At 52.6% G+C, this 24,143-nt stretch overlaps 1 protein-coding gene across 4 annotated transcripts; it reads left to right on the top strand.

Moving 5' to 3' along the window:
• The first annotated feature begins 851 nt into the window (after nt 1-851).
• SNX20 (sorting nexin 20) lies at nt 852-10,488 on the top strand. 4 transcript variants are annotated; one of them, XM_053906088.1, is made up of 5 exons: nt 852-974; nt 4,616-4,756; nt 5,558-5,637; nt 6,192-6,343; nt 8,424-10,488. In XM_053906088.1, the coding sequence occupies exons 2-5, from the start codon at nt 4,626-4,628 to the stop codon at nt 9,090-9,092; spliced, it is 1,032 nt and encodes a 343-aa protein (XP_053762063.1). In that variant the 5' UTR covers nt 852-974; nt 4,616-4,625; the 3' UTR covers nt 9,093-10,488. The 4 variants fall into 4 exon arrangements, with proteins under 4 accessions (XP_053762063.1, XP_053762065.1, XP_053762064.1 ...); XM_053906089.1 differs by having other exon boundaries at nt 856-974; nt 4,613-4,756; XM_053906090.1 differs by lacking the exon at nt 5,558-5,637 and having other exon boundaries at nt 4,616-4,755.
• The last annotated feature ends 13,655 nt before the right edge of the window (nt 10,489-24,143 follow it).

Raw genomic sequence — 24,143 nt, 5'->3', positions numbered from 1 at the left:
CAAAAAATGAAAAGGCTGCAGCTACACACACACAAATGGATGACTGCGATACACAGACATGTTGAATAAAGGAAGCAAAACACCAAAGCAGACAAACTGCGCGGCGCATGGCTCGATTTACATAAAATTCCAAAGTAGGTAAAATGAAGCTCTATTGTCTTGGGGTCTATTCATAGGTGCTAAATTTGCAAAGAAAAGCAAAGAAGTGACCCTCCTCAGAATTAGGAGTGTGACGATTTCTAATGGGGAAGGAGGGGATCGTAGCTGGGAAGAGACACGTGGTGGCCTCCTTGGGGACTGGTGAGGCTCTATTCTCTTGGTTTTGTCCCCGTCTCTTGCCCTCGAGGCCACAAGTGCTAGTGGCCATGAATCACATCACAGCCACAGGTCTGCCTTCCCCCGTACTTTCTGTCGGGAGTGTCGGATGCAGCTTTGCCCAGAGGAAGGCCCCAGACGGAACTGTGAGTTTACCCCATTTCCCTTCCATGTCAGGCATTGGCCCTGCATCCCACCAGCTCTGTGCTCCAAGCCTCACTTTCCCCACCTGTTAATGGGGCACAGTGGCCCCCACCAGGCCTGGCTCATAGGCTAGAACAAGGAATGTTAATTGGGAAGTGCTGCTTGAATGCCAGAGATTATCTGGGGCTCTGAGGGACAGCCCAGCCCGCTGCAGGCTGTGTGAGGCCCAGCGAGATCCCTCAGAAGTAGAGCCCTCAGGGCTGGCCCTGCCTCGCCTTGTCCTGCTCGCCCCTTCCCCGCCGGGCTGCCTGTCAGCGGGGTTCAATACACTATCTGTCATCAGCCAATGGGCTGGGGCTACCAGGAGTAGGTCACACAGCCTATTTCCTGTTTTCTAAGGGGGAACTCAGATGCGGCAGCCTCGCTAGAGCCCAGAACAGAGGAGAGCTGAAGGGGACCATGTGACACTCCTCCTGGCCCCCCCCCTGGAGCCACACAGGAACCAGAGGCCTCAGGTGAGTGCTTGATCCCCACCTCGGTGGGGCTCTGCCCTCCTGTGGCCTGAGCCCCCTCCTCCTATGGGCCTCCCCCAGTACCTGCTGGGGGCAGTGTGGGGCAGAGCCTCTACGTGTGGGGCTCCCCTTAGCTCATTGGGGTAGAACAGGAAGCAGATCCCCAGCCCTCCATCACCCCCATTCTTTTGAGGTACCTCTACAGCCCGTCTTGAGCCTGGAGAATAAGTCACCACACAGAAAGTGGTGCCAGGCGACCTTGGGGACTGGGGCAAAATGCAGAAGCCAGGGCCTACCGCCAAGCCTGCCGGAAGGGACTCTCTGATGGGAAGAACCAGGAAACCTGCTGTTACAGGCTCCCTGGACCCCCACCCGTCCCCCTGGGAGATTGCCAAAAGTGAGTGTGCCCACCCAACGTCCAGGACCTTCTGTCCCCTGGGTCGGGCTTTACCCTGCTGTATTGGAGCCTCAGTCCGATGGAAAGTCCTCTGCAGCTCCTCAGGGAGGCAGCACGGGCTCTGAAGGTGGCCCACTGTAGCCAGCAAAAGAAGGCCTGGATAGGACGGGGCAGCCCTCGGAGGGAGGAGTGGTACTCAGCGCCTGGGAGGGATGCAGGAGAATGGCTGCACACACAGCTGGACGGGGCGGGGGCTTGGAAGCTGTTCTGCTCCCCTCAGCCAAGCACAGGACCCCAAGCCACCGGCATCAGCATTTGCAAGGGTTTCTTATAAAATCGAGAAATCTTTGCTAGACAGGGGATGGGGACGGGAGAGAAGCCCCCAGAGAACCCCATGCGTGGTTGTCCCCACAGAGCTTTGGGAGTGACAGGCTGCTTTCCCCATTTCACAGATGAGGAAACTGAGGCCTGGAGAGGAACCGGGAAGCTGTCCAAGACTCCTTGCACATGCACCAATGCCTGACTTTCTCCTTCTCACTCCTCTCATAGTGACTCCCAGCCAACCCTATAAGAGAAAACATAAGGGAACTGGCTTTGCCTGCTGAATTTGATTTTTATTCAAAGCCCTGGGTTCATGCTCAGCTTTCCCGGGTCTTCATTGACGTGTTCAGCCAAGGCCATTATTTCTGGGCTCTCACAGGGTCTCTGGGCAAATCGTGTCCTGCTTTTGACCTGGTGCCAGCTGCCTGATCAGGACAGCAGGGCTGGAAGGGCTGGAGCCATTGAGGCTTGCCATCACCCGCTTTACAGAGGAGCTGAGGCAGGTACGTAGGAGCGCCCACAGGAAACACTGGGCTTCCCAGGGTGGACCCAGAGTCCACTAAGAAAACATGGAGACCACTCACCACCTTGCCCGGGCACCTGCCAGAATATAGAGAGTCTGTCCTTCACCATTGGTGTTCTTGTCAGCAGGACAGGCCTTGTGGCCACACTTCTGAGGTGGGGAAACTGAGGCCTAGAGATACTAAACAATTTGCATTCAGACCCACAATTGGTCAGGATAGAAGGCCTGTCTCCTTAAGGGGAGAAGAGGAAAATGAGGTGTGCAGGCTCTGGCAGACTCAAGCCATGCCCTTGCTCTGTGCCTCAGTTTCCCACCATATAAGGTAAGGTTGGACAGAGGGTCTTGGGGAGACATTCACTGGGCAACTGCACAGAGCCACCTGGAGAATGGACCAGAATTCCTTCCATCTAACTGGAGAAGAGCTGCCCCCCGAAGGAGGGCCCCCCACCCCGGCCCCAGATGACCTCAGGTCTCCCCAGGCCAGGCCTTTCCAGAAGGCCTTCAGCCCTGGAGTCAGGATGGGCTCTGGCCACTTGCGGGGGAAAAAGCTGTAACCCCACCCCTCTCTAGGCCATAATCTGTGTGAGGATTCAGACACAGGGCCCGGAACGCAGACTAGAGTCTCGTCCCCATGTGCCCCTTACAGCTCCCTCAGATCTTGGGAAGAAGGAGGTAAGGTTACTTGCACCCTTCTGATTTTGGATCTCTGTGCCAAAGTGGCGGCCCAGCTCCTCGCTCCATCTGAGCTAATGTTTCAGTCATCTTTTTTCTAATTTGTCTCAGACATGTTAAATTCTATTCCAACTTATACTTCAATTTAGAGTCATTGACTTTCCAAACATTTTTCAAAGTATTATCATGTGTCAGATATTAATAACAGGGACTTGGGTGCCTGGCTGGCTCAGTTGGTACAGCGTATGTCTCTTGATCTCAGGGTCATGAGTTCGAGCCCCATGTTGGATGTAGAGATTACTTAAAAATAAAATCTTCAGGGGCACCTGGGGGGCTCAGTTAAGCGTCTGACTTCGGCTCACAGTTCGTGAGTTCAGGCCCCCCGTCTGTGCTGACAGCTCAGAGCCTGGAGCCTGCTTCGGATTGTGGTTCCCTCTCTCTCTGCCCCTCCTCCACTCATGCTCTGTCTCTGTCTCTCAAAAATAAATAAATGTTAAAAAAAAATTTTTTTTAATCTTTAAAAAAATAGGGGCACCTGGATGGCTCAGGTGGTTGAGCGGCTGACTCTTGGTTTTGGCTCAGGTCATGATCTCACGGTTTGTGAGCTGGAGCCCCGCATCTGCACGGACCGTGCGGAGCCTGCTTAGGATTCCCTCTCTCCCTCTCTCTGCCCCTCCCCTGCTCACATGTGTGCTCTCTCTCTCTCTCAAATAAATAAACTCTAAAATGATAATAATAATAAATAACAGGGACTATTATACAGGGCCAGGTATGTGGGGAGCCCTGAGCTGTTGACTTAACCCTCACACCAGCATCGTGAAGCCAAGCTCCGTTCTTATACCCGATTTATAGGAAACTGAGGCACAGAGAAGTCCAGGCACGAGGTCATCTTGTTCACTGATCTGAGTCACAGATCTTACTGCGTAAACTAGCCCCCAGCACTCCCACTGTCTGCCCGCCCCCACACCCTGAGGAAGGTGGAGAGGCATCTGGGTCCTGCCCACCACATACTAGCCTTGATCGTAGGCAACTCTCTCAGTTCCTTTATCAGAAAATGCAGCTTAAACTCCTTCTGCACACAGAATCAGTTAAGTGAGAGAGTGGGTGTTGAGCACAGAGCACTCGACCTGGCACGTCACAAAACATTCAGCTTTGCTCGTTGGGTACGCTCACCAGCCGCAGAACCTTGGGCTAAACCTCAGTTTCCTCTTCTGTTACTGGGAGTCACGACAGATTTTTGTGGGCGTTAAATAAGTGGATGTGAAGAAGTCAGGAGCATACGAAGCGTGTTCCGTAAGTCCTAAGTGTCTGTCTAGAGACGGAGGGAGAGAGAGATGGGAGGGATACATACCAGTATCCCTGCTTTGGACGCTGCAATTCTATTTACAAATGAACAGAAAATGGAGTATGGGGATGTGCTTCCGGACAAGACAGCATCTTGCTCCCAAGTAATCCTGACTTTGCTTGAAATCAGATTCAGAGCAACTCGATAATGGAAGCATCGTGACAACAAGAGAGGGCTTGGACCGATCAGTTCAGCAAAGGGGCAGACCCAGGCCTTGCATGTGGCAGCTGGGGGGACAGCTGGGTGGGCAGTGGGGACTATGCCACTGCACCCCGGGGGTGCGCTAGGAACCCCGGGGCCCACTAGGGGCACCCCGTAGCACCCTGGGGCCCACTAGGAACCCCAACACAAGTGGGAACTCACTGCCCTCTTTGTCCCCCTAGCAGCCTCGGAGTCATGGCCAGTCCTGAGCACCCTGGAAGCCCTGGATGGATGGGACCCATTGCCCAGTGCGCGACAGGGACCAAGCAGGAAGCAGCAGCCACCGGCCCAGACCTCCCATGTCCAGGACCCGATGAACACTTAGGTGAGCTTGAGGCTTGGGGCTTGATCAGAGATAGAGGTCTGAAGACATCTGAAATACAAATGTGGGCCCTTCAACAGATGCCGCGGGAGAGGGGGCAGCTGTCCTAGGTTGACACAAGAATTAGGTGCCAGTCATCTTTCTGGGAGAAGGTTCCAGGAGTCATAGCAGGGGAGTGGTAAATCGAGGAAAGGAAGGGCAGGAAGCCAGGACAGGATGTTGATGGAGAGATTACTGCTGGAGGCAACTGGGCTCAGTCCCAGAGGAGGTCCTCTGCAAGACATAAGGAACACATCTCAGAGTCATCCCATCCAAGAGGTGAGGGGACCAGTCCCATCCTTCATCAGCCAAGGAAAGTTCCAGAACATACCGCTTTAGCTCAAGGAAGCCCTCAGTGTGAGAGTCCTAGGTGCTTCCAGTAGAAGCCAGTGGGACATTCCAGAACAGTGAGTGCCCAGCACTGACAGTGTCTGCTATAGTGTCATGTCCTGGAGCGAATTTATTTACTCATTCGTGCATTCCTTCAGTATGCGCCTATGGACCGTCTGCTCTGTCCTTGGCCTTGTGCCGGGCCCTGGGGAAAACAAGAGCAAATCAAGCACCGCAGGCCCTCCAGTGTGGTAGGGAAACAGATCTGTGAAAAATAATTTGAGATGTCACCAAAATAGGCTGTAGGGACGAGGTGGGAGGCTCTTACTCTGATGCAAGGGGACAGTTGAAGTGACACCTGGGCTGGGTCTTGAAGGGCACCGGAGCCCCATATCCCTTGAAATAAAATGCACAGCGGTCTGTGCATCTCCGCGGGGAAGGATTCTCATCGTTCCCGAGATCCTCAGAAGGGCTCACCGCCCAAGGGAGGTCGAAGACACACCGTTCGGTTTGCAGGTAGGCAAACAGGAGGGTTGCATGTCAGGCGGAAGGAGTGGCCGGTGCAAGCAAAGGCGGGGAATGTGGGAAGCCAGAGAGGGAAGAGTCTGGAGCGGCCCACCGGGCTGAGCCCGGAGCCCGGCATCCTCAATCGCTCCCTCCGCTGGTCGCCCAGTGTGAGCTCAGGGGCCGGGGCAACCGCACGGGCGTCAGCGCTGTAGGGAGTGCAGAAGCCAACAAGCCACCGTCCCTGCTTGTCAGGAGCATGGGCCTCGGGCGCCCGTGGCCAACCTGCAGGCTGGAAGTGGATGGTGCAACGGAAGCGTTTCACAACGGAGACACCAGCTGGCGGTGCGGGTGGGGGGAGGAGGAGGGGTGCCATGTCAGGCTGTCGTGGGGGGGGGGGGCGGGCTGGACGCGGCCCGGGTGGGCCCGGAGTCTGGGCAGGGTGGGGGCGGGGAGGGGGATGCGCAGGGCTCTTCCGGATTCGGACATCCCACCCCAGACAGACCCAGCCATCTCCCCACAGTGCACCGAGCCGGTGCAAGTGCTTAAGGGTGCCGTCCCTCCAGGCAACCCTGGCGGCCCCAGCCCCAACTCCAGCATGACCACCGGGGAGCTGCAGGAGTACTGGCGGAAGGAGAAGCGCGGCTGGAGGCGCGTCAAGCTGCTCTTTGAGGTCGCGTCGGCCCGCATCGAGGAGAGAAAAGTCTCCAAGTTCGTGGTAAGTGGGCCTCCGAGATCCGGCAGCGACGGCCCGCCTTTCACCACCTCCTTCCCGGCCCCCGCGCAAGTCGGTGGGGCCTCAACTCTCCCAAGGATGAGATGGGCCCGCGCACTTTGCCTCACAGGGTTCTAAGGGGGGGCAAAAAGCCAGATCTTGCGCTCAGCATGGTGCTCAGAACTGTGAGAACTGTAGCTGTGTGAGTCACGGTTCCTGATCCTGAGGAGGAACTGGCCCAGATAAAGGCCGTGTCGCCCACAACTAACCACCTGTGTCTCTTGGCCACAGTTTTTGCTCCCCACCCCCGTCACTTATGTTATTATTAATAACTAGGCGTATTCTTAATAATTATATATCCTATAAAATAATGATATATCATCATCATAATTACTCTATTTTCTTTAAATTAGATTACTTTTTAAAAACACTAAACAAGGGGCGCCTGGGTGGCCCGGCTCTTGATTGCAGCTCAGATCATGATCCAGAGTTCTGGGATCAAGCCCCCCCGTAGGGCTCTGCACTGAGTGTGGAACCTGCTTGGGATTCTCTCCCTCCTTCTCTCTCTGCCCTTCTCTGCTTGCGCTTGCTCTCTCTCTCTCTCTCTCTCTCTAAAATAAATTTAATTTTTTTAAAAAAACCACTAAATAGCTTTCAAAGGGGAACCAATATCACATAGCATAAAGAAAAGATAATTATAAAAGTAATTACAAGGAGAGCTAAGTGCTATTATTAGATTCTAGCTGGTCATGCCATGGCTGGCGGGAGGCTCTGGGGTTAGGGGTTGTTGCTCTTTTTGTTAAAATGGAATTTTAGGGGCGCCTGGGTGGCTCAGTCGGTTAAGTGTCCGACTTTAGCTCGGGTCACGATCTCAAGGTTGCTGAGTTCGACTCCCACATCAGGTTCACTGCTGTCAGTACAGAGCCTGCTTGGGATCCTCTGCCCCCCTCTTTCTGCCCCTCCCCCATTTGCACCTACACACACACACACACACACACACACACACTCTGTCTCTCTCTCTCAAAAATAAAATAAAACATTAAACTAGATAAATAAGGGGCGCCTGGGTGGCTCAGTTGGTTAAGCGTCCGACTTTGGCTCAGGTCATGATCTCACGGTTCACGAGTTTGAGACCCACATCAGGCTCTGTGCCGACGGCTCAGAGCCTGGAGCCTGCTTCGGATTCTGTGTCTCCCTCTCTCTCTGCCCCTCCCCCACTCTCGCTCTGTCTCTCTCTGTCTGGCAAAAGATGAATAAACATTAAGAAAAAAATGTTTTAATAGATAAATAAATAAATAAATAAATAAAATGGAGTTTTAGCCTGTGTTGGGGGCTACGTTAGTGTCCAAGTAGGAGCCATATTCAACCCTTCTCCCTGCCTTGCCCCCTTAATTGGGACTGGGATAATAACAACGGGGACACTGAGCGCTGACCGCGTGTTGAACACAGTCCCCCGTCCCTGCAGTGCATTAACTCATTTCATCCTCACCCAGCGAGGGAGGCGCTACCACCATCCTCGTTTCATGCACGGGAAAACTGAGGCTTGGAGAGAGAAGGTCAAGTACCTACCTAAGACCACACAGCTAGAGCGCGGTGGAGCTGGATTTGCAACCCAGGCAGCCTGTGCCCTTAATCAGTATGCTCTAGCTGAACAAGAATCGAGAAGCAGTAATTTTCTTACCATATAACGTCACCGCCAGCATACCACCTGGAACCACCGCTCAAGTGGATCTAATCCAGGCTCCCCAGTTTAGGAACCCGGGGCCGGGTTTTGACGATATGGGTGGGGAGCACCCCCAGGCTCCCTGTCCCCCCCACCCCCCCGTTTCCTGTGCTCTTTGTCCCACGAGACGCCTCCATGCTGCCGTGTTTGTTATTCTCGGGTTGACTCTTGTCATGATTCGCTTTTATAGCTCAGCAGATGCTGATGGCAATTTAAAACAGAATTGCGTATAACGATAACCCATTTTCAGGGTATGCTTGAAATTGTGATCATCATTATTTTTTATTTGCCGGGGCTCACTCTGTCAGTTAAAACCTCCTGTTCGGAGGTAGTCAAACGCTCTCTCTCTTTGCGCCGTAGATGTACCAAATCGTCGTCATCCAGACAGGGAGTTTTGACAGCAACAAAGCCGTGCTGGAGCGGCGCTATTCAGACTTTGAGACGCTCCAGAAAAACCTCCTCAAGACGTTCAGGGAAGAGATCGAGGATGTCGTCTTCCCCAAGAAGCACCTGATGGGCAACTTCACGGAGGAGATGATCTCCGAGCGCAAGTTGGCCTTCAAGGAGTACCTGAGCCTGCTCTACGCCATCCGCTGTGTGCGGCGGTCCCGCGAGTTCATCGATTTCCTAACCCGGCCGGAGCTCAGGGAGGCCTTTGGCTGCCTGCGAGGCGGCCAGTACACCAGGGCCCTGGACATCCTGGTGCGCGTGGTGCCCCTGCAGGAGAAACTGACGGCCCACTGCCCCGTAATGGTGGTCCCCACCCTCTGTGCCATGCTGGTGTGCCACCGTGACCTTGAACGCCCTGCTGAAGCCTTTGCGGTGGGTGAGAGGGCCCTCCAGTGCCTGCAAGCCCGGGAGGGCCATCGCTACTACGCCCCCCTGCTGGACGCCATGATCCGCCTGGCCTACACGCTGGGCAGAGACTTCATTTCGCTGCAGAAAAGGCTGCAGGAGAGCCAGCTCCGGAAGCCCACCCCCTGGGGCCTTACCCTGAAGGAACTCACCGTGCGGGAATATCTGTACTGAGCCCCTCTGGCAGGCGGGCTGGAGACTTGGGGTCACCGCTGCTCGGTGGGTGGTTTGGGGTTCACGTTTAGTGGGCAGAGCCACGTTGGACCCTAGGTTGCTGGGTGACCTTGGACAAGTCCTTCCTCTGGCCCTCCGTTTCCCCATCTCTGTTGAACAGAGGTCCCTCGGGGCATCCTTGGGAGCCTCCGCTCGAGTCCTGTGTCCCTTCGATGCCAGGTTCACCTCATCTCAAAACCATGAACCCAACTGCCAAAATGCCAGAGAGTGAGATCCATCTTTCTGGTGCTTTTGCAGGTAGCTGGAGGGGAGGTTGACATTGCACGCCACGGACAAAGCTTAACCCATCTCGTACAGACAGCTCTCTCCAGCTGTCCTCTTTCCTCTCTGCTCCTTCTCCCTTGACCTTGCCTGCAAATATCCCCACCGTTATCCTAAATATTCCAGCTCTTCCCTCTTAGCGTGTAAACCTGACTCGGCAAAACAAAAGCTCATCCACTGCTCCTCAAGGCCAACTTTGTCCCTAAGATGGGGTGTATGGGAGCCTTTGAAGGGCGGAGGGACACTGGGCTAGAACATAATCATGTCATAAGATTCTGTGAAACGAGGCATTTTTAGGAAGGGAAGTTGCCCACGATTCTCTGGTTAGGATTACGCAACTCATTGCCAGGTCGGGTTTTCATTTATGGGCAACTGGCCCCCAAATAGGCTCCCTGAGTTACGTAGACACAGCCCTGAAGGGAGGTGGGGTGATACACAGTGGGACCTCTGAGTAGGACACTGATTGAATGCTTAACACCTCCCCATTGAGGAACAATGTTCTTGGAACCTCTGTGCCGGATGGGGATGCCCTTGGCTGAAGTCTGCTTTCAGGAAAGGACACCGAGAGCCCAGAGTGGAGGGGAGTCTGGACCCATAACCCAGGCTCGACACTGGTCCTGAAGCTGATAGTACAGGCTGGTTTGGGCCAATGTGTGTTTGAGGCTAGAAGTCCCTGGAGACCTAAACCATCTGCTTGAACTTATCAGAGCAAAATAAAGAGGCCGTAACCTGGACCCGTAATGTGGGGCACCAGCCTGGCCTGTGCGAGGATCTGGCTCAGCACGGGGATCACAGTGGCCGTGGACGGGCATCCGCCAAGCTGCACCGGAATGTGTTCAACCGCGACACCGTGTGGCGGCAGCTGTAGCGGCCCGCTCAGGCTCTGGCCTCGAGGCTAGAAACATCTGATGATACCTTGGGACAGAGAAAGCTTCAAGCCCCTCAATTTACGCAGGGAGGACACTTTGAATGGGAGATGCCGGGCTTCTTGAAAACCTGGGCGTGTGGGAAATTACAGTGTTAAGTGGAAATACAAAGGGCCGTGACTCTACTTGTCATGGTGAAGAAGACCGTACCGAGGTCGTGAGTCACTTCGTCCAATGGGAAATGCCATCAACTATAAGGTGCACCAGGTATTCACTCAGAAGGAAAATATGGCCAACACAGGGAGTGTGATAGGAGTTTCCAGCAAGAAGCTGGGAGAGCAAAGACTTAGCTCCCAAGGTAAGAAACCTGCTAGGGAGAAAGGACGATCAGGAAATGCGAGAATCAAATTTGGCACCAGGTGGGGGGTGGCAGTCTTCCTCCTAGAACTTGAACTGTGAGCGTTAGGGTCTGAACGCATACAGTGTGGTCCAAAATACTTCATGCAGAGAGGTCACCGTGAAGTGGCCTCAGAGGCAGGTGCTCTGGGTCCCTGACACCTCAGAAAGCAGGTTCTCTCTGAGGGAAGTCAACATCGAGTCAGGCCAACAGAGAGTGTAAGGCGCCATTGACCAGAGGTGCTGAAATGTGGGATGGGGGGCAGAATGTGTCTCAAAATCACATATATATGTGTGTAGTATAGACGGAGAAATTAAAAAAAATTTTTTTAACGTTTTATTTATATTTGAGAGACAGAGAGAGACAGAGAGCAATGGGGGAGGGGCAGAGAGAGAGAGGGAGATGCAGAATCCGAAGCAGGCTCCAGGCTCCGAGCTGTCAGCACAGAGCCCGACGTGGGACTCGAACCCACGAACCGTGAGATCGTGACCAGAGCTGAAGTCGGACCCTTCACCGACTGAGCCACCCAGGTGCCCCGCAAATTTTTCTAAAGCCTATATGGGGTGGAAGGAACTTACAAGACCATGAACCCCACCTGTCTTCCCCCTGGACACAGTCCCAAGACTCAAGGAGCTCCCGGTGGGAGCATCATGCCAGCCTCACCCACACCCAGGAACCCATTCTGGGCACTCGGCCCCTAAGCCTGAGTGGGCTGGGGGCTCATTCCCACGGAAGCCTGCTCCAGCAGCCCCTCCCTCCCATCCGCAGGGGTCAGGCTGCTTAGGAAGGCAGCAGGTGTCTTACCCTGCCCCAAGCCAGGCTGGGAAGATGGCATCTCTAATGGCTGCCTGTGGGCTAAAAACCAGAGCATTTTTGGAGCCCGACTGTGTGTCCAGGGCTTTCCTCAGCACTGCCGGTCCAGCTCTGCCCCGGAGATATTCTTATCCCATTTTACACATAAGCACACAGACACATAGCTTAAGTGACTTGCCCAAGGTCCCACCACTAATGACAGGCACAGCAGGAAATGAAACTCAGACCTGTTCCCCACTGAGCCCTACTTCAGAGGGGAGCAGTGAGAAGAGACTGTAGGGATATGTCCCTGGTCCTCTTATCCTTAAGGACCCTTAAAGGTCATTTCACTCACCTCTGTTTCTAGGTGGGACACAACCTGGAGAAGAAACTCACTCAAGGTCACACAGTGAGACAGAGATAGCTCCGGGACCAGACCTGGGGTGTCCACATCAAAGTCCTATGGTCTGGCAGGCAGGGCAGAGAGAATGATCCCTTCGAAGAGGCCCTTGGGGGACACCCAGCTGAACCTGGGGGCGCAGGGCCAGTCTTGAGGCTTGGGCCGGGGGCCGGCCGGCCGGGAGGCTCAGGTCAGAGTAGGCTCTGGTCCACGTGGCCTTGGCTCTGGATGTCCCCTTGGCTGCAACTCTGTCCTGGAGCTGCAAGGCCAGTTCCCATGCCACCTGCTGGTGGGGGAGGGGCACCTGCTCAGGGGCTCTCCAGATGCTTCCTGTCCTTCCTGCAGCAACTGCAAAGAGCTGCCTTCCCAGAATCCTCCTGCTCGGCCCCACACACCCCCCTCTTTGGGGCCCCACAATGCCACCACCTGTTCTAACATTCACTTACCATTTTCCTTTTAGCAGTCTCCTTTTACTTATGTAAATTTGCCTGAAAAAGAAACTTCTTATTACCGCTATAAATGGAAAATCAGAATCGCTTGCTATAATTAGAAAGGTAGCGTAAAAATAAACACAGTGAAACCTATTGCTGTTAATACACTTCACAGGCCTTTGTCTGAGACAGGCCTTGAATGTGAGGCCGCCAGAGGCTCTTTGTGAAAAGAGACAGAGACACCAAGTTGAGACTTCTCTTCGATTTACTCAGAAGGACTGGAAAATCCTGCCAACGGAAATAAGTTTCCGACCACGTAGGCTGGATCGTTCGACGTTGTCTGTGCATGGTCCCCTACCATCTGGGATCCTACTCCCCGCTGCCTGGCCCATGGCCTTGGTCCCCCACCCTCAGCCCTGTATTCAGCCCTGCTGGCTCCCCAGCAACTCAGTCGTGGGCCTGGTTTTGACTTTGGTTGACATCCTTGGCTTTCAACACCCCACTTGGGAGGTGGTAGCTAGGCTCCAGGTCCTGGCTTCATACCTGATTTCAGGTAAGACCCTCAATTGGAAGGAAAATTCTAGCTCGGTCAAAACTCAGATCTGCAACACGTCCTCTGGTTCGTGTCGCTGTGCCCTGCCCCCCAGTATGAGCAAGAAAATGCTGTTCCCCCAAAGAGGCCCTGCACAGAGCCCTGGCCTCATCGTCTGCTCCCAGAATAGGTTCCTACCAGCCTTATCCATCTATCTGTGCACATTCTCATTTTCTCAGTAAACAGCGATTGACAATGCTCCCACTATTTGCCAGACCCTGCCGAGACCTGGGGACACAGCAGTGAAGGGCACAGCCCCAGTCTCTGAGCACACTGAGGTTAGAAGGGAGTCACTCACAGAGCAAATGGAGCCTGAGACCAAATAGTCTCCCTCAGCCAGCTAGTCAGGGAAGGCTTCTCAGAGGAAGAGGTATTTAAGGGAGCCACAGGAGAAGCTAAGGAGGCACTACAGGGTAGGGAGGGGAGAATTTTAGGCAGAAGAAAAGCAGAAGCACTCTCGAGGCAGGAAACTCCATCCCTGGGGACCCTTGGTTGAGGCCTGGGCCCAGAAAGGGCCCGAGATGCCCTTTCCCCGATGCACCACCCTGGTGGTACCCACTTCGAGGAAGGGCTCCAAGTGCTGACAAATATGCCTGGCAAGCCACATCTGTGCCATTATCCACCTCCAGTGACTGGCTCATTGCAAAGTGGACAAGCTGGGAGCTTGTGTTTAGGACGCACAGACCCTTTTGGTTACAAGCAACAGAAACCCTGGGTAATTTAGCAGGGGAGGAATTTATTATCCAAAAAATCCAGGAATAGACTAGCTTCAAGCCAAGTTGGATCCCAACAATCAAACCTCGTCATCTGGTCTCTCTCTAACTTTCACTTTCTGTCTCTCTTCCTTCTGCTTCCCCTGCTTTGCCTCTCCCTCGGGCTCTCCTCCTGGTGACAGGATGGCTGGAGCCACACCAGGCTCATATGCTTCCCTCTGGGCAATCCCAGTGGATCCCCCTCCAGGGCCTTGTGAAGTCCCTGGCTGGTAGGATATGGACGAAACACCCACATGTCCTTTCCTGAGGAGCCAGGCAGGGCAGATCCTGTCCCCAAGTGCCGCGACCACAATTAGCTTGCCCAGCCTTCAACAGAAATAAGTCTTAACATATTGTTTTGTAATCTGTTTTCCAAAATTTAAAATAGACTTTGTTTTTTTTTAGATCAGTTTTCTTTTCACAGCAAAACTGAGTGGCAGATACAGAGATTTTCCATAGAGCCCCTGTCCCCACACACGCAGAGCCTCCCCCGTGGTCACATCCTTCACCAGGGTGGTACATGTGTGACAACTGATGAACCTGCATGAACACATCATGATCACCCAGAGCCCACAGTTTTCGTCAGGGCTCACTCTTGGTGTTGCGCTTTCTAGGGGGTGAGACAAATGTAACCACCATGGACATGTATCTACCATTAGAGTATCATACCGAGTGTAATAAAATTAAAGCATGATTGCAGTATGATTAAATTTTGTCGATCTATCATGAGCATTTTCCTGTAATATATCATATTCTTCCATGTTATTTTTAATTTATTTTAACCATCTTGTAATGTTCCAAATTTTCCTCACTAAAGGCAATACTGCAGCAAGTGCCCGGGTCCAATGTCTTTTCGTATTTGTACGCTCCTAAGGCAATTTCTGACTCTGGCGTTTCTGAATCATAAGCACTTTTAATGGTTTTGATAATAGTACATTCCCTCCAGGGAGTCTGTGCTAACGCACTCCGCACAGCGTTGGGACGTTAGCAGTTTTAAACTATTTCCGGTGTGAAAGATGAGAAGTGGTATCCGTGGCTTAATTGTTCTTAGTAAGTATGAACACTTTTCATGGGCTTATTGGTCACTCGTATTGTACTGGAGGTTATTGAAATGTTCTTTCCCCCGCTTTGCATCACACCCTTCCGGAGGGAGGCGGGACCGAATCCCGCAATTTACAAAGCGGCCGGCAGATGGCGCTGCCACCCTGACAGCTCCGAGAGCTTCCGCGCGGTGCTGGAGAAGAGGAATGAAACCAAAGAGAAATTGAGCATTTCTCCAAAAAGAAAAAAGAAAAAAAAAAACTTTGAAAAACTGTTCAAAGGGGCTTGAAATAATGCTAAGCAAGTGGTGTGCTGGGAAGGCGCCGACGTTTCGCTGCCTCCTTTACTGCCCCCCCCCCTGCCCCGCTCTGCCGATGTTTGTTGGGGGGTCCCCCGAGGGGCCCCCCACTTGGAGTTCAGGACCTCACTTCTCGTTTCTGTTCCCGCATCCTCTTCCCGCAGCACCGAGACGCATAGGGGCGGAAGGAGGTCTACTTGTAGCCACATCCCCCCACCCCCCACCCCCCACCTCCAGGGGCTATCAGAAGGAAGCAGGCAAACACAGTAACTGCAAACAAAATAAGGCGCACGAAATAAAGGGCGGGCATGAAGAAGCTCCAGGAGCTGGCGGGCCCAGGGTCCTGCCTCCTGTGGTCGGACCTTTAACCTGCTGGCTTCTGAGGGAGAGGGGGCTGGAGTCAGTCTCCCTCGGTATGGGGGCAGGGCCCTTTCACAAGTATCGAGGGAGGGGGCGCAGGTACCCCCAGGGGCTGGGCCACATGACTTTCCAGGAGCGAGAGTCTAACCCTAACCTTCTGAGGCCCCAGGTGGTGCTGTGGGCTTCTCATCCATCTGCCTACAGAATTGGGGGAGGGGATGCGCCACGCACTTTGACTTCTTTTCGCCATTAACTGCCTACCCAGGGCCTGGTGAGGGGGCTGTTGATAAAGCATAGGTCAGATGAATAAGGACAATGGAAGGAAGGAAGAGGGAGACAGAGTGGCAGGAAAAAGAAAAGAGAACTCGACCTGGCTTGTTAGAGTGTCAGTTGGTACAACCACTAAGGAAAACATATAGGTATATATTAAAACTTATGTATATATATAATATATTATATATATTACATATTATATACATACAATATTTATACATTATACATTATATATTATATACATATAATATTTATATATATAATAGTTATATCTATAAAACATTATATTCATATATATGTGTATATTATATATATATATATTCATAAATTGGAATACTATACAGCCATGAAAAAGACTACATTGACACACAATAAAGCGGCTGAATCTCACAAGCAGGGCCGAGTGTGAGCAGTCAGACACAAAAGAACACAGCCTGTGTGACTCCAGTGAAGGAAGCTCAAGAAGAGGAGAAAACTGAAGGATAGTGGTTAAGGATGCTTACTTACATGGCAAAAACCCTAAAAGGAAAGAAAATAAAAAGCAGAAGGAGTTAATACGAAAGTCGAGATACTGGCGATTACTTGGGAGGAGGTGGTGGCGAGGATCTCAGTCTGTGGGTAGTGCTCGGTTCTTAGTCTCGTGCAATGGTTACAAGGGTATTTGCTTTGTAATAATTGGTTAAGCTGTGCACTTATATCTATGGACTTTGCGTTATATTTCACAATAAAAGTATTTCAATAAAAGAATGGTTAGATGCAGCAAATAGGAATTCAGGGTTTATTATGCACCACGTGTGGTGGCACTCAGGGCTGGAATTTGAACGCAAGGCTCCGGCCCCCAGCCTGTGCTAAACCACTGGGCACGGAGTAGGGGGTGGGGTGATTACTTGAACTTCAGGGCTCCGACTAGTGAACAGTGCAGACTAAGACACTTTACACCCACCCAGCTAGCGTGGCACTCTGACCTTAGGTCCACACTTGCCCGAAACCACAGGAAGGAGTCGTGAAAGGTGGATACTCAGGAATAACAATCAGCCAGGGGGGCAGAGAGGTCCCTACGGTGCCTCGTTAAAATAATCGTGCTTGATACATTGAGATGGTGCCAGTTCTTCCCCTCTCCCTGTCTCCATGCCATTACCATGTGACATTGCAGCTGTCCCCACTGAAGACGCAGGGTCTATTTCCCCAGCCCTTGAGCCTGGGCTGTCTCAGACACTTGCTCTGGCCAATATGATGTGGCACAAGGGACAGTGTGCCAGTTCCAAGCCTTGGCCTCGAGAGACCTTGGGTGTTTCACTTGTGCTTTTGAGCTTCTGCCATTGTCATTAGAAGAATATGCTTAGGGTATCTTACTGGAGGCTGAGAGATTCAAGATGCAGAGCCAAGGGCAGCCGAGACCAAATGGTGGGCAAACACAGTCGAGATCAGCCAACCCTCAGACATGTGATTTGTGAACTTGAATAACAAATCGTTGTTTTAAACCACTGAATTTGGGTGCCGTTTGTTACGTAGAAGTAGCTAGCTGATACACTGCCTGTAGATAGCTGGCGGGGGGCTGGGGAGTGGAGGGTTCTGGGGACTTGCTGGAAGAATTTCCTGAAAGGAGAGGCCCGGGCTGGGAAGTGAGCAACGCCAGTCTGCCCCACACCCCGGCCTTTGCTGGATTCCTTTTCAGGTTCCAAGCAGTCTCCACGTCACCGTTGCCGCTGAGGCTACTGATGCATAGTTTGCAGACAGCGCTCATGCCAGGCCCTCGGTGTGGCACCTTACACACCTATCCCCTTACACACCTACCCCTTACAACAGCCTTATGAGGTAGGTGCTATTATCACCCTCGCTTTAGCCCTCTGCTTGCCTCCTCCTCTCCCTCAGGGCCACCCAGTTCCCCAGCCTGAAGACCACGCTCAGTAGCAAGCACGTCCCAGAAGCACATGGTTCCTATGGATGAACAAGATGCCAGACGACAGGAAGCAGTCAGCAGAAGGGATGCTTTGCAATAACTGCTAAACAGAATGAAATGCATTGGAATAGAGTTTGTCATTTTGACAGAGACTCTTGGAATATTTGGGTTGGAAGGGACTCCAGAGCGAATCCAGTTCAGGTTTCAGAGTCTTTTAAAGCCGCTGAGTCTTTTTCAGATGAAATTTCATACAGAAACCCAATGCACAGGAAAGACCAGAGCCAAGCTTTTCAGGCCGGGAGGCCAGGGGGCTCTGCCTCAGGTACCTCTTCCGCTAAGGTACCCCTGGGGCTCCAAGGAGCACTATTTGAGAACTGCTTTGCTGAGCCAGTCAGGTCATTTTGCTGATGGGATATAATCTCAAGGTCACAGAGCCGTCACGTAGAAGAGCCAAGCCTTGAACCCAGATCTCCTGCCTCCCATCCCTGGGCTTGCTCAGGGAGTGAAAAAATGAGTAAAAAACTCAGATGAGTAAAAAAACACTCATTCCAAAAAGAAGGCAGAAACCTGGGGCTCCCGGGTGGCTCAGCCAGTTAGTTAACCATCTGACTTTGCCTCAGCTCATGATCTCCCAGTTTGTGGGTTCGGGCCCCACATGGGGCTCTGTGCTGACAGCTCAGAGCCTGAAGCCTGCTTTGGATTCTGTGTCTCCCTCTCTCTCTGTCCCTCCCCCTGCCCATGTTCTGTCTCTGTTCTCTCTCAAAAATAAATAAACACTAAAAAAAAAATTTTTTAAAAAGAAGGCATAAACCTGATGTTTTTTAACATCCATTTTTCAAAATGGTGCTCTTGGCTTCTCACCTAGCCACTAGGATAGGATTGTTCAGTCATTAGATTTCCAGACCGTGTTTATCAATTTGCTGTGTTTAGCTGGGGGTCCACTGGGACCCTGGACTCTTCTCCCTGGGATCATCTCCCTTGACTCTTGCCCTCTCACCTCACTGCACAGTCCTCGTGTAGCTAGCTTCCTGCAGAGCTGCTACCCCCTCCTCCCCCCCCCCCCCCAGCAGTTTTCCCTGGCGTCTTCACAGCCTCCTCTACCTCCTAGGGTGACAGATGGGATGCAGGTGTCTGCAGATGTGACACGATGCTCCAGAGGGAGCCAGAGAGGTCCAGGCGTGGGAGTCAGGCATTGGGTGTTTCTGGGTTTCGCCTCCTGGCTCCTTCTGGAAACAGCAGCTGGTTCTTCTCCTCTGGGGAGCGGCCCCTCCCGGATTCCAGCCCATGTCGTTGGGACGGGCTGGAGCACCGGCTGCCCTGAGCCCCCTCCTCCATTTACTGGGGTTCAGTTTCTCCTTTTGTAAGTTGTATTCACTTCCTAAGGATGCTATAACAAATCACCACAAACTAGAGGGTAAAAACAACAGAAATTGATTCTCTTGTAGTTCTGGAGGCCAGAAGTCTGAAATCGACATGTCAGCGGGGCCACACTCCCTCTGAGACTGTAGGGAGGGACCCGCACAATGCCTGTCTCCTGGCTTCCCGTGGCAATCTTTGGGGTTCCTTGGTTTATAGATACGCCACTCCAATCTGTGTCTCCATCCTTCCGTGGCCCTGTCCCTTCCGTGTGTGTCTGTGTCCCAATGCCCCCTGTTCTTAGAAGGACACCAGTCATCGGATTCTGGCGCATCCCATCCAGGATATACTCATCTCAGCTTGGTCACATCTGCAAGACCCAGTTTCTGAACAAGGGCGTGTTCCCAGGTACTGGGGCTTAGGACTTGAACAGATCTTTACAGGGGACACAGTTCAACCCCCAGCATGAGTGGGTTGTGTGCATACTGGGTGGTGGCAGCAGGGATGTTGTGAAAGAATGTGTCCAGGACTGAACCAAATGATAGTTTATCACCGTCATCCCCTCTGGTCCTATCGCGGAACCCCACAGCACCCTGCATGGGCCCCCCTAAAAGCAGGTTTCTAGTCCTTCACACTGTTCTATTTGGTGGTGGGTCTGTCTCCTCCTTGTCTCCTCCTTGGTCTGTCTCCTCCTTGTCTCACCCTGGGCACCCGCGGCCACTCCTGGGGGGTGAGTGAGCGGACGGCGGGCCTTGAATCTATCTGGGAATCCTTTTGGTTGGCCCTCCAAACATCCCCTGGACCCCACCCCTGCTCTGCCCCCACAATTCCTGCCTGGCCCCAGCAGCCCCCCGACAACTCTGGCACCTTCTGGACTTCTGACTTGCCTCCCCCCACCCACCCCTGCCCCTGCGCTCTCTGCACACAGCCATCGGAGAGAACTTTCCAAACGGAAACGGATCATCTCACCTCCCGGCTCAAAGTCTACCTCTTTGTCTTGAGACCCCACTGATCTACCACTTACTTCTTTAGTGGCCCGTATCCCCTTGGGAAATCATCTTGGAGTCTGCTCACTGTCTCTCTCCGTTGTGAGACCCTCTGGCACACAGCTCACCGGGCATTTGCCCTTGGTACCTAGAGGACCTGTGTCATAGGTGGTTGACCTCTGCAATCCCACATGCCCCCTACCTAGAAGGGCCCCAGCCTTGGTTCAAGGCTCTGTTCCCACTGTCAGAATTCTCACTAAATTCTCACTAATTGTCTGTCTCAAAAAAAATATTATATATATATATATATATGTGTGTATACAGTGAGAATTCTCACAGTGGCAACAGAGCTTTGAACCTATATATATATATATATATATATATATATATATATTTTTTTTTTTTTTTTTTTTTTTTTTTTTTTTTTGAGAGAGAGAGCGAGAGAGAGAGAGAGGGAGAGAATCCCAGGCAGGCTTCATGCTCAACACAGAGCCCCACGTAGGGCCTGACCTTACGACCTTGAGGTCATGACCTGAGTGGAAATCAGGACTTAGAGGCTTAACTGAGCCATGCAGGCACCCCAGAATTCTCAGTACTTTTTGAACAAGGGTCCCATATTTTCATTTTGCACCAGGCCTTATAAATTACATAGCCTCTCCCGGTGTATGGTAGATAGAAGGTGCTCAATAGATAATTATTGAATGGTGTCACAGGCATCCCTTGGTGAAGGGGGGGTGGGTAGACTTTGTGCCCTGCCCACCCCCCATCTCCTTCTGAGAGGCTGGGCCTAGACCCCACCCGAGCTTAAGCAGAGAAACAGAAAGGGAGAGATTTCTGGGAAGGATGGAGTAGGGAACAGAGAAGGAGACAAACCAACCCTTTGAATCACTGCCTCTGTCCCTGGTCCCCGAAGACACCTGAGAAACAGCAGTAGCAGAGCCCTGCAAGCAGGAGGGGGCTGTGGGGCCAGGGGAGGAGGCGACAGGCTGCGGGAACCTCCCTGATGTTCCCCCTGGCCCCTGAGGAACCGTCAGGACGAGCTCACTCATTCTGCAGGGCACGCCTGGATGGCCAGGCGCCCACCTGCACAACCAGTGCTGGGAGGGGCCTCCAGCTCATCGGGTCCAGTTTAGCCCAGAGTGGGGTGCAGCCCACCCAGTAACTTCATTCCTTAGACCACCTGAACCCCAGAGTGAGATGTCATCCCCTTTCTCTCCTCCTAAGCGTGGTCAGGAGAAAGCCTCCCCGGAAAGCCACCTCCTTCTTGCCGATCTCTGATTTTTACAGAGGGAGCTCTTCTCTTGTTGCTCCCGGAATCGTCAAAACATGATCTAGCTGGAATTTAATGCCATGCTGCTCTCCATGGTGTTTATTTTCATGGTTATCTTTCTTATTACGGACCTGATGTTGCTTCCTTGGTTCCCCATTTATGCTGCTGACATAAATGTTCCTGATTAAATTAAGTTGGGAAAAGTGAATCTTTGTAAATTATGGCAAGGCGGTGGTAGATAGGACGGCAAGGGTAGGGGATCCTGAGAGAAAGGGGGGAATTCTGAACTAGGTCCCGGCCCTCATACAGAAAGGGCACTGAGGCTCCGAGCAGGGAGGGGACGTGTCCGGAGTCCCACACAGGGCCAGTGGTGACGCCAGTTCTCCAGGTCCCCAGGCCAGTGCTCTCCCCCAGCTGACCATTCAGCCTTAACGTCTGTGATTCATGATGAATCAAAGTCTGGCCTCCCACTTTCCTCCCAGAAACCCCCTTCACCAAGTCCCTCGGGGACCCCCGCCCCCGACATCAGGGCTCCTTGGCCCATTTAAAGACCCAGGCTGCGGGCGAATCCTCCTTAGCAATCCTCAGACAAGCAAGTCTGGAGGCTGGAAATCATGTTTCTGCTTTGAAAACTGCCACTGACTGCCTTTCCCACCTTCTGCTCAGCAAATCTTCACAGGCCGTGTTTTAAATACTCTTTCTCCTTTTGCTGTGATCAAAGGACTTGCTTGTTCCCCTGATAGGTGACAAAAGATGTCAGAAAGACTAATGAGAGAATGTGGTTGCCGCCCCCTTCCTTTCTCCGGGAAGAAGGAGGATCACAGGGCAGAGCGTCTTGGGCTGGGTGGCTTTAGGATTTAAGCAGGGGAGAGATAAGGGTAGCGGCTGGGGCAGGGGTGAAGGAGGGGGTCTCAGGCAGGCTGATTATTTGGCGCCAGTGGTTGACATCAGTTGAGTGGGCCTCCCAGCACGCATTTCCCCTTCTGCTGGGCAGAACATCCCAATCTTGCTTTAGAATCATCACCTTTTCCTCCACCATCATCTGGTTTACCAGGTGTAGCTCTGGGCCCAGCTATGGGCTGTGCATGTGACTCAGACCTGGCCCCGTGGAATCTTATATTCTTTTGGCCATGGTGATTGGTTTTGAGATGGGTACGTGAGCCAATCAGAACCACAGAGAAGGAATCTTGGGGGCCTCCAAATGGACCCAGTGCTAGAAGAGAGGACAGCACTTCTGACTAATCCGGGCTCATTGCACGCCAGCAATGGAAGAGTCCCTGTTGGAGGGCACAGGTTCAGATGGGGACACGGAGGCTCGCTCCAGTGGGGTACCACACAGAGAGTTCCTAGGATAAGTCACACCTCTGGGGTTGTCTCTGCCTGGGTATCTTCCCACCCAAGAGACAGCCTAGAAGGATGGATCAAAAGTCCTCATAGCCCTGTGACTCCTGCAACCGATATCACTCTCCCTGAACTTAACAGTCCCATTTTATAGGCTCAGGGACTGAGGCAGAAGGGACAAGGAACACGTGATATTCCTACTCTCATCTCCTTATTTTGACACACTTCACCTTGCAGCCAGGAGAGAGGGAGACTGAGCACTGACAACATTGATTGTGCTCCTGGATCCAGCCATGCCTGGCCCTAGACCTAGCTCTTGGATCTTTCGAGAGCCAATATCTTCCTTCAAGATTTCTTTCAGGATTTTTCACTTGCAACCAAAGGAATCCTGATTATATAGCTGCATTCGAGTTTCTGAGGGGCCACGTGTCATGGGACAAAGCAAACAACCATACCCAGTCATCCCCCAGAGGTCAGGAAGATCCGTCAGAGAAAGCTCAGGCATTCCATGGACCTCCTCAGTTATCTAGGTGGGTGAGAGCTCCTGGAAGCCATGGGAGTGAAGGTTGCCAATGTGGAAACAGGGTAGAAACCAGCATGCATAGGACGGACACAAATGCCAGGGCAAAATGCCCCTGGGAGAGGGCCTGGTCTTCCAGGAACAGGGCCATAGATGCCCCAGACCAATGGTTCTCAAAGTGTGGTCTCTGGACCACCAGCTTCAGGGGCACCTGGGAACTTGTCAGAAATGCATATTCTCAGGCTCTGCCTCAGACTTACTGCATCAGAACCTGGATGGAGGGCCAGCGATCTGTGATTTCACAAGCCTTCGGGTGATTCTGATGCTGAATAAAATTTGAACACCACTGGTTTAGACATTTAAGTAAGTTAAGTATACTCGGTGAGGAGAGTAGAGTATTTACTCTTAAGCGATGTGGGGAGCCCAGAGCCTGGATAGATATCAATCAGTATCTATTGATATTTCCTGTTCACAAGTGTCTCAGGGACTTCAGGAGCTACAGAGGCTGGTACAATGATCTCCATGCCTCTTCCATGGGCCCACACCAAGCAAGAGAGCCAGGCAAGAGGCGGGCAGAGGTTGACCAGGTGACTTTACCCTGACAAGCGAGGATCCCATGCCGGCCAGATCCCCGACTGCAGCCCTGCCCTGGACTCAAGTTCAGTAACTCTGCCCCAAGGTAGTCAGTATAAGGCTGTGTTATGCAGCAGTAACAAACTTATCTGACATCTCAGTGGCTTCCCGGCTGTCACGAAGTCCAGAGCAAGCCGGGTGACTTTCCAGGACAACGCGATGTCTCAGCAGACCAGGCTGCTTTGCTCTTGCGGCTCTGCTGTCTCAGTACAAGCCTTCAGGGGCAGAAAGAACTGGAAAGACAAGCAAAAGCTCTTACACTTCCACCAAGTCGCTCCCACGTGTAGTCCATTGGCCAAAACTAATCTTGTGGCCCCAAGAAACTTCGAGGGGGCTGGGACCCATGGGAAGCACGTAGAGTGTTGGTGATCGACGGAAGTCTCTCCTGCCTACTTGCTGGATACCCCTGGCAGATGTCCACTCTGCCCCCTCCAGTGGGATCCCTCGTTTCCTCCAAACACCGACTAAGGATTGACAGAGGTAGACACTGTGCCTGGAGTGGGCAGACATGAGCAGGACAGA

Source organism: Panthera pardus, unplaced genomic scaffold (genome assembly GCF_024362965.1).
Source record: "Panthera pardus isolate Hobbes unplaced genomic scaffold, ASM2436296v1 HiC_scaffold_18, whole genome shotgun sequence".
Lineage (NCBI taxonomy): Eukaryota > Metazoa > Chordata > Mammalia > Carnivora > Felidae > Panthera > Panthera pardus.
This window is presented reverse-complemented; position numbering and strand designations above follow the sequence as displayed.